This window comes from Pteropus vampyrus, unplaced genomic scaffold (genome assembly GCF_000151845.1).
Source record: "Pteropus vampyrus isolate Shadow unplaced genomic scaffold, Pvam_2.0 Scaffold6, whole genome shotgun sequence".
Classification (NCBI taxonomy): Eukaryota; Metazoa; Chordata; class Mammalia; order Chiroptera; family Pteropodidae; genus Pteropus; species Pteropus vampyrus.
In genome coordinates, this window is record NW_011888787.1 from 1,298,897 (window position 1) to 1,309,150 (window position 10,254).

Below are 10,254 nucleotides of genomic sequence, written 5' to 3' on the forward strand. Positions count from 1 at the left end.
CGGGGTCCTGGCACCAAGAGACCATGCTGCGGGGAGTCAGAAGGGTGACATCAGGCCCAGGAGACCAATGCCTGAGCAGGTCCGGACACGTCTGGAAAGCATCAGATGTCCTAGTGCACAGAAGCGGGAGCAATTTCGGAGACACGTCACATGAACTGTGCCTAGAGGGAAGATGTGTAAAGGGGACCCCCATCTCAACCCCGGCCCCCGGACAGACTCCCGAGATTGGGGTAATGAAGGAACCCTAGCTTTTCAAGTGCTACTCCAGGCTGACCTCCTGGCGGGTGTCACAGTGGGCAGCCTTGGGAGGCTGAGCAGGCCTGGTCCAGGTCCCTCTGGCTCAGCAGTGGACTGACAGCAAGGACGCCTTCAGGAGAAAGGGGCCCCAACAGGGGAGCCCAGCCACACGCCCCCTCCTCATAGCCCAATGTTTTTAGTTCAGCATTATACCTCTCCCCACCCCCGACAATGAAATCTTCAACAGAAGCCCAATATAGAACCAGATCGATCCAAACCTGCCATCTTCCCAGACCCTTCCTGTGTCCCTCTGCAGGCTCTGGGAAGCACGTGGTGAGAATCAGCTCTAGGGCAGTAGGAAATCAGTTAGGAGAGCTTTCGTCAGGAGGAAGGCTGAGGACAGTGCAATGGCCCAGGGACTGTTGAACTAACACAGACCAGGCCTAAAGACGGCTGTGCTGCTGGTCCAGGGCGGAGAGCCCCAGATTAGAAGGCGGGAGGCCCCCAGTCCGAGCTGGCCTCCGCCACCAGGTCCTAGTCCTATTATCTTGAGCATGTCATAGAACCTTCCTGGGCCTCGGTTTCCTTATCTGCAACTGGGATGATAATATGTCCCCACCGCGTCGCTGGAGCGCAGTGTCTGACCAGCAGACCTCGGGAAACATTAGCTGGGCCTGAAACAATCAGTGGTGACTGGGGCCTCGGGTTCAACGTCCATCCCTCTGGGCTAAGTCGACTTCAACGCAACACTGGCCACAAAGAAACTGTTAAGAGAGGCTGGTCTGCTGGCCACAGAAAACCCTGATAAGGGCAAGGCTCGGCCAGCGCCTGGCCAGCTTGGGCTTGCGGACACATTCCAGGGCACGGGCCAGCACGAATGAGTTGAGCCTCCGATGTTATCACCTGTTATCAGCAACGCTACTGATCAAAACCAGAAAATCCTATAAAGGGTAAGACCTGGATGAGTCAGACCACCAGCTAGCTGCCAGCGGTCAGAATCATCCTGAAACCCACATCTGTGCCATGTGGCTCAGAGCCAGCCAGCAGCAGCTCTATGGTGGCATGTCAGGGATCCTCCTAGGCCTGTGCCCGTTGGGCATGGCAGCGTGTGTAGGCTCCCCCACCACCAGCCCCAACGCACACGCAGGCGGTACCGGGAGGCTGCCTGGCTGGGCTCTGTAACACAGCTCAGATCTAGCCAGGCTCCCCGCTTTCAGTGAGTGACCAGAGAAAGAAGGGCAAAGGGGAAAGCCCATCCCCCACACCTAAGCACAAGATGGTCTCTCCCTGAGACTCCTATGATATGAAGGGATCAGTTCTTACACCGTGACCCCGTGGAATGGGTCGGATGTTAGCCATCCACTGACAGCTTTCTTAGTGACTAACAGCCTGGGTGACAGATCAGGGCACAGGACACACCTCAGGTGCCAGGGAGAGAAGGGGACGATAAAAATAACCTTCACACGCTTTGCAGTGCTGCGCGTGCCCATCCAGCTGTCGACCAGAACAACGCAGCGTCCCCTCCGCCTCCTGGGCCACTCTGCGTCTTCAGTTACGGTCTTCTCCCAAGTGACCGCAATAAACCGCAGTTCTGAATAAATCCACACCATTTCCTATGGCCGCACAGCAAACTCACTACTAAGGACCACTTCACGGGTGGTGGGTGCCCAGAGATGTCAGGGCTGTCGAGAGCACCTGCTCCCACGTCCCTGCCGATGCTCACACGCCCTCCGCACGTGCTGGCCCAGTGCTGGTCCAGTCTCCCAGGTGTACCTGCAGTGATGGGAGCTTCACCCTCTCCCGAGACCACCCACTCCGTCTGGGGCCAGCGCTTGTCTACAGCTGTCCCCTCTGGCTTGTACCTGTTGGTCCCTCTGGATTCACTCCTTAAAGAACGTGACTCTTCACGGGGCTGCCCTTTAGCTGTTCAAAGGCCCCCATTGTGACTCTCAAGTGTTGACTTGGAACCCCGACGCCGTCAACCTATCCGCAGGAAGCAGGACGAGAGGTCCTCACCATTTCCTGTCCCCAGAGCTGCAATCCTGCAGAGCATGGGGCCCTTGACTGCTCACAATACACGCAGAGGGTCCGACCAGGCCAGAGCATGGGGAACATCACCTCCCTTGCTCCGGAAGCCATACTTCTGCTCGTGCTGCCAAGGTCGCATTACCTTTTCTTTCAGCCACACCACTGTTCACCACACTTCGCTTTTGTCAGCCGAAGGCCTTTTCCCCCAGAAAAGTTTTTGAAAGGACCTCTACACCCAACACTTGTCTAGTTGCTTTTGGGGTCCGTCTGGAAGGGCACTGAGAGGTATTGTAGCTACACTTCCTGTTAGGGTGCCTAACCATTCCAGCCTTCCTGTGTTTTAGGGCCTGATTAGGCACTTTTCTATTAAACACCTCTCCCTGCTTCCTGTCATCCACAAGTGACACATCTTCCAGGCTGCTGATGAGAACGGAGGACAAGGCAGAGCCCTGGAGCCGTCCGGTACACTCTCCCTTCAGAATGAACCGGATCGACCAGTTACTCCAACCAGCTACTCACCTACCCCTTGGCACCAACCAGAGCAACTCCCGCCCACATCCACATTTGCAAACAATCTAAAGGTCCGTGTTAAGAGAACAGCCAGAGGAACAGCTAAGCAATTTATCCACACAGTAGAATTCCATGCAAGGGTTTAAACGCACGGCAAACCTATTTATTCCAAGACATACGTTTCCACCTTAACGACAAGCTCAGTACTCTGTTCGCTGTAGAGGACGCGTGCCTTCTACACAAACGCACAGGAAAAATCTGACACGCGCCTAGATGTTACCTGAGGACACCAGGATCCGGATGGGAATCAAAGAAACCCTCATCTGTATCTCGATTTTTGTGAAAATGCCTTCGCATGTTATATAATTTCAAATGGTCTAGGTGTATGACATCTAATTTCCAGGCTCGACTAGTTTCACGTCAGTTTCCCAGGAAAGAACGAGGCCAGCTTACGGCAACTTGTGTTTAGTAAACACTGATCCCTGTTTTCCTAGCTGGAAACCGATAAACCATCTCTTTCACAATTTGTTCAAGAACCTTCCTTCCTTCCCTTTAGGAAATCTGGCTCCCCACAACTGCCCGAACATCACCTGAGGTCCATCATCTCTTTGCCCTGAGACAAAAACGTGTTAGGGAGCCCGGTCAAGGTGAGCAGCTGAGCACGGAGACGCGACCTGAGTCACCCCAGAACGGCCCGAGCCAGGTAGCTTTTGAGGGGCTGGAGTGGGGGCGGGGGGAGGCAGGGGCGATACAAGGCAGATTTCGGGGGTTTACAGAGAGCGTGTCCCCGAAGCGAGACAGCGCAGAGTGACCCTCCGGAAATGTGTGGACAGAACCCCCGAGGGAGGCACCCGGACCCGTGTGGCCATGCTGGGAATGGAACGTTTGGGCATGCGTGCGGGGTGTGTCCAGCAGCACGGACTGACATTCCTGAACAGGCTCTGGACATCTCTTTGGATCAAACACACGTCTGCGGGGTGTCGGTCACTTCGCGGCTGATGCTCAAGGTCCTACAAGCTCCTGGGCCTCTCGGAAACAGCCCTGGACAGTGGCTGAGTGGCTGAGGGCTGCCAGATGGACAGACGAAATTACCGGTCACTTCAGTTACACAGGAAATGAGGCGGGGCTTTTCGTCGGGGTTAAGTCACTGCCGAAGTCTCAGGTCTTTGACTTGACAATGAACATCCGACATGCTGTGGCTCTATGGGGAAGGGGCTCCAGGACTAACAGAACAGGGGGCCCTGGTCCGTCCCAGACTCCAGCACCATCCATGAAGTGAGCACTCTCCCATTTGATTCTGTGTGCTTGGAATTTTTACTTGACCCCTGACCCCTGCTTTTAGATGACCCGTTAATTCCCGTGAGCCAAACCTTTATACCTTGATCCCTCACACACAGGCGGGAGGAGAAAGTATTCCCTGGGGCTTATCGCCCTGCCACCCCTTGGCTTCGGTTTGTTTTCAGGATCAATGGATCCTGAGACACACCCACCTCTTTCGGAGATCTAGAAAAACAGGGCTACCCTTCCCAGAGCTGAGGCTCAGGAGAGACGTCTGGCTGCCTGAAAGAAATACGGCGGGGTACGGAGGCAGGCGAGGACGAAGCTCAGCGTGGTGAAATGGGGAGTCCACCTGGCTTCTTGACTACCATCCATTCGCCGTGAGCCCTCAGGAAAAACCGACAAACTCCAGGGGTCAACGTAAAATTAAGCGTTTACCCGTAGGGTCCCTTCTAAACCTATGAAGGTGAGAGGAACAGACAGACAGGGAGGGGGCAAGGGAGACGTGGAAAATTCTGTAACCGTGCTATGTAAATTTTTCTAGACCTGAAGTGATCTGATTTTCAAAGCTATTTTCCTTAATGTTTAACCAAAGCCTCCCTGGCTGCCGTTTGAACCCACAATCGCCTCAAAAGCCACAGTAAACACAGAGACATCCGCCAGCAGTCACTGCGGCCTATGCGAGCACTCCTGTGGCGCCCTCCGCTCGGCTGAGTGGCCTCCCCCTTCGAAGGCCTCCCACATTGACCCCAGGGGGTGGCACTGCTGTTGATGACAACCCTCCCTCAACCAGAAGCCTACTGAGCTCCCAGAACAGGACGACGCGAGGCCTCGTGGGGGGAGGCAGGGATGATTTCTGAAAACCATGTGGGGTCTTCAAACCACCATCGGCTCTACATCCCGTCTCAGTGGACAGACAAGCACCTTTCAGTCTCTTCCGGACACTGGAGGGGAGCGGGAACACGGACGGACGATTGCTCTCTTTTAATTGGTATCAGTTTGCGCCTGTTTTCTGAATCACCACAGGTGACAGACACGGCGAAACGAGGAGGAGGCCGTCGCAGCAGGGGAGGGGACGCCAGCAGGATACAGGGGCTCTGTCTTCTCCACTGGGACCCCAAAGCTGAAACCTCCACCAAGTAGTCCCCGATTTGGAGTTCACATGTCCACAGCAGCGGGCCACCGCTCCCGCCCTCCCTGTTGAAGTCAGGGGCTCCAAAAGGGGTGTGGGGGTCAGACCCTCCTGGGACAAAAGCCTTCAGCGTCTCTCGAGCAAAGCTGCCTCTTCCACCACGGCTTCAGGAAGCCAAACCTCACAGGGGCCCCCACCTCTCACCTTCATCCCAAAGGACTGCATCCGGGCGGCCACCTCTCTCCCGATCCTGCCCAGGCCGAGAATTCCCAGGGTCTTCCCGCTCAGTTCTGTTCCCACGAACTGCAACCAAGCGGGCAAAGAAGCCAGAGTCGGCACCAGGCCTGGGCCTCGGGCACCGGACCCGACGGGCGAGGCCAGGCCAGCCGCTCACCTTCTTCCGCTCCCACTTGCCGTCCTTCATCGAAGCCGTCGCCTGGGGAATCTGCCTGCGAGGACAAACACACGTTCGGAGGGCCCGCGCTGACCCCCGCCAGCCCAAGACGGAGGCGTGACATGAGGTGTGCACGGCCGCCACGTCTGCCGGGTGTGCCCCCGGAGGAGCGGCAAGGTGCGCGGCAGAGGGACGTGCCCCGCAAGGCCTGACTGCGAGTCTGGGAGGAGGCCTCGATTCCACCCCAGCCTCTGGGGTATCGATCTAAGTGACTGGGCGAATAAAAAGCCACAGCCCACCCTCCGGGGTCTGTGGGGAGGACGACACGGGGTACTGAGGGATTCTGACGGCGTCAAGGATTCCGCAAGTTCAAAGAGGTTCATTTTCCTGTTCCATCCAGGGCCACAACCTGCAACATCTCCCGAAGCAGGGGACAGCTGATTCCCGATGCTTCCTTTAGAGTTAACTGAGTGTGTGTGAGTGTGTGTGTGAGAGAGAGAGAGACAGACAGAGACAGAGACAGAGGAATCTGTTCTGCCATCAGAGCCCCACAGGCTCATGCAGAAACTCAGCAAAGCTTAGGGAATGAGCTTCAGGGAAGAAGCTCCATCTCGGTGCTCTGGCCCATGGGGCCCCAGTAATTACTGACAATGACTTGCCTCGAGGAAGTGTTCCCTTCTCAGCGAGGCTAGCCTGGCAGACAAAATGCCTCTGACCTCGCAAGACAGAGCCCTCGCCTGCTTCTTCTCGGTTCTCACCTCCTGCTCTCTGCCCACCGACTCCATGCTGCTAAGATGTACACACGGCACCATGGAGCACGGGAAATCCCCAGACCCTCCCTCTAGCTGCTGTCCCCAGCTGGTGACAGAGCCTCCCCGGGTTTTACACTTTAGGGTCCTCGCCAGGCCAGTCAGCTGGGGACCATGATGGGGGAAAAGGGCCTCGCGAGCACCGAACGATACCTGGCCCGACTTACAGAAGAGGAAAAGGTAAAGTGGGCGAAATGGGGAAATGAGCATGTCGCGTTCTCTCTCTCTCTCCGTGTCGCTGTTCTTAGCGGTCCACGTCGCCAAGCTGAAATATTTCTAAGTTTCTCTGGGTCGCGTTGCTCGGGGAGTCATAATAATTGACCTACCAGAGGGACCGGCTCTGCCGAGAAGTCGGGGACCTACCTGGCCAGACACATGATCATCCCACAGGTGAGCTCCGCAGCACTGAGGCTGTTGCCATTGGGGGTGCTGAGGAGCAAAGACAAAGGGGGACGGGAGTGAGCCCAGACCCAGTATTCCCATCCCGCCCAGCGGAAGGCCTCGAGTGCCTGCCACGCGCTGTCCCCTGCTCTGTGAGCTTACGCACTCCGAACACAAACCCCACGTCCCCATCCCGGGGTTCTATGATGGCCTCCTGCCCACGTGCCAGGGCTGGAAGGAAACGCTGGCTTGACGTCCGCACGCGGAGGGAGACGCACACCTGGCCTCGCTACCCCAGCTCCTTTCTCCCAAGGCACAGGACTGGGACAGACCTATGTGACTCAGTCCCTCTCTCTCTCCTCTCGTCTCTGGATCTACCTGCCCACAGGAAGCGCAAATAACCTGTGGCGCCACGTAATCTATCTTAACAAAGCTGTGCCTGTGACCAATGCAGAGGTCAGCCCGTCGCCCCCTGACCTTCCCCAAGCTGCCCTACCAGGCTCTTATCAGTAGCAAAGCCAATATTTCTATCTCCGCCTGTGCGACCTCTCCCGTGCCGTCCACAAGCCCTGAACGAGAAAGCGTCCTCACACCTTGATAGGCAGAGCAATGCTGACTCTGCCCATTTCCCAGAAAGAAGAGAGACAGCACCCCGTGAAAGTGAGCTTCTTTCTCAAAGGCTCTCTTTTTTTTTTTTTGGCTTTTGGAAGAATTTATTAACACACACTCCTTCTTCCTCAACTGGGTCTTTTCATCTCCGGAAATGAAGGTTACAAGGAGAAAAAAGTCTAGAGACTCTATACACATAAAAAAGAAAAAAAAGATAAAAAGATTCTTGGCGTCTGTCTTTCCACAAGACCACCTGGCTTCCTGGCTCCCCAGCGGGACAGGCTGGATGGGGACACTGGAAGAGGCACAGGGGCTGGGGGCTGCTGCCTCTGGGTCCGGGGCAAGCACGTCGGCTGGGTTAGCAGCTAACATTCCTACTGCAGGGTAGTGTCGCTCAGATGGCCAGTCAACTAACCCCTTCCCGGGCGGGGGGAAGTGGCGGGGGAAGGACTTTAGGATAGTGAGGTTCTCTAGGGAAGAGAAAAGGCTCCAGAACCGAGAAAGGGACTGGGGACAGTCTTGCCTCACCAGCTAAGTGCCAGACGGGAGCCAGAAACGAGTGTCACCACGCACTGGCATGCCGACAAGACCTCTGCCCTGGATTTCCGCAAAAACAGCTCTACTAGGGACCCTTTTCCTCTTGGCCCTGAGATGGGAAAGAGAAACTGAGGCCCCGGCTCCAGAGGGAAGTGAGGCCGAGAAAGAATGTGCGGTGTCCCTCTCCCGGGAGATAAGGATCAAGGCAGAGCTGACGATACCTGGCTCCAGCCAGGACAATGGGGGGCGGAGGGCTGGGGGGCACGGCTGGAGCAGAGAACACAGGTCAGTTCGCTAACACCCTTCTGACCCCCAAACCAGGCTGCAGACCCACAGCATCTGAGGGGCCGGTCTGTGAAGCATCTCGAGATGACAAAGAGAACATCCATGTCAGAAGCCCTCGAGCGTCACCCAGACGTCCAGGTTCGGCCGGGACCAGGCCTCCTCCAGGAAGCCCTCCTTTCTGAGGTGGGCTCTGCCCTCCCTCCCCGCGGTCAGGCTCCACACCCAGCCCGGCCCCCACAGCTTACTTCATGACCAGAATGCCCTTCCTCGTCGCGGCCTCCAGGTCCACATTGTCCACACCGGTGCCGGCCCTGCCCACCACCTGGAGCTTCTCGGCCGCATTGATGACATCGGCGGTCACCTTGGTGGCCGAGCGGACGATAAGGCCTTCGCAGTCCTGAGGCAGAAAAAGAAACATCTGGGTCCACAGACTTGATCTGGAGGACCTTCTAGAGCTTCTTTGCCCCCAAGTGGGAGCCACATGCCCCGCCCTCGGTCAGGCCCGGGTTCGAACCCAAGTCCATCCCATACGAGCCAGGAACCTGAGCGCCAGCCTCCTTGGCTGTGTGGGAGGAAGCAGTGACGTAGAACAGGTACAGCACCTGCTCCCTGGGCATCATGACCTCCACGGACCCCGAGGGACGGAAGGGAAGACGTGGGATCGAATTCTGCTTTGGAGCCCCACGCCTGGCACGTGGAAGGCATGCGTCTCATGACGGTGACAAAGAGAGCTAAAGAAAAGACTGTTGAAAGAAAACCTTTTCCGAAAATAGAGACCAAAGGAAGCTGGTCTATAGTAGCTCAGAAACTCAGGCAATATTAGACCAAAAATATACCTATTGGAAAATAAGACCTTCCGTGTTCGTCACAGCTACTTTCCTAGGACTAAGCTAGACCCCCCAAGACAGGCTTCCGTAGGCTCCTCAAGAAATGAAGCAGGTGAACGTACACGTGCTCTGCCCCAGACTGGCTGTCCCAGGTGGGTGAGCAAGCCACCCACAGGGCGCCCGATATGTGTGTATCCAATATTATGCTCGACACTCAACACAAGGTAAGTCACGGCCCCATCCCGACAGACGCACACGTGTGGTGTGACCGCAGCATGTAAAAGCATGGGAAGGTCTGAGGAAGTAACAGGAGCCACCCCCTCGGGGCTGACTGCCAATACCCAGTGGAATCCTGAAGGCTCTCTGAATGCCTAGGTGAACATCAGCCAACGCCTGGGCAAAGGGGACACTGCTGTCTGTCCCACACTCAAGTGCACTGTAAAGAAGCATCCCCCCTGCCTGGCCACACAGTACCGAGTTTTCAAGGCACAATAAACATTTCTCCCATGAAACCTTTGCCAACAACCCTGGATTCCGTCACCGTCTCCCCCTAATTCTCATATCACCTGGTTCACATTTTCTTGTCCTCCGACCTGCAGTTTGCTTTTCTCACATATCTTACATCCCTAAAGCGAAGGTTGTTTTAATAGCGGACGTTCAATAAAACAGTAAGTTAATAAATGAATCCAGTGATCTGAGAGGCCCACGCAAACCTATTCTCCCCACTCCACAGTCCTTCCCCAAGTAGTCAGACATGTCCCGTGACTAAAAATCCAGCATCAGAAATCTCTTATATGACTGCGATAAAGAGGCTGAAGATCTATCTATGGGAGCACTCGGGAGTTTTCTGAGCCTCCAGAATTGTCAGATTTAAATTTCTGTTCTTTAAAAAAAAAAAAAGAAAAAAAAGTAGTTTTCTGAAAAGGAAGGACATATCGGGAGGGAGCCAGGAGAAAAATGTTCAGAAACTGGCAAGTCAACTAACAGAACTGAAATAGGTGCTAAACTCACAGACCCGTGTACGTGTGGGAATTTAGAAAATAATAAAGGCAGAATTCAAACTGATGGAGGAAAGGAAGATCCACCTGAGAAATGGTATTAGGAAAACTTAGGGGAAAAAAATATTTAATTCCTACCTTGCTGCAGATTTTTCAAAACCCAGAAGAATGGAAGAATATCTTACAAGAATTTTTTTAAGTACAAGCATTATTAGAAAATGTAAGGGGT

At 55.2% G+C, this 10,254-nt stretch overlaps 1 protein-coding gene and 1 long non-coding RNA gene across 2 annotated transcripts in view; both read right to left on the bottom strand.

Annotated features, from left to right (window-relative positions):
* The window catches only part of PHGDH (phosphoglycerate dehydrogenase), a 25,672-nt gene that overhangs the window by 9,816 nt on the left and 5,602 nt on the right, over positions 1-10,254 (bottom strand). The window contains exons 2-5 of the mRNA XM_011366387.2: positions 8,446-8,597; positions 6,752-6,817; positions 5,580-5,634; positions 5,390-5,488 (exon numbers count right to left, since the gene is read on the bottom strand). Of these exons, the coding sequence (XP_011364689.1) occupies positions 5,390-5,488; positions 5,580-5,634; positions 6,752-6,817; positions 8,446-8,597 (372 nt within the window). The remainder of the gene's footprint in view (positions 1-5,389; positions 5,489-5,579; positions 5,635-6,751; positions 6,818-8,445; positions 8,598-10,254) is intronic.
* On the bottom strand, positions 2,917-5,383 carry LOC111744688. The gene is made up of 2 exons (XR_002782279.1): positions 4,978-5,383; positions 2,917-4,511 (listed from the first exon to the last, which is right to left on the bottom strand). It is a non-coding gene; the product is annotated as an uncharacterized LOC111744688 (long non-coding RNA).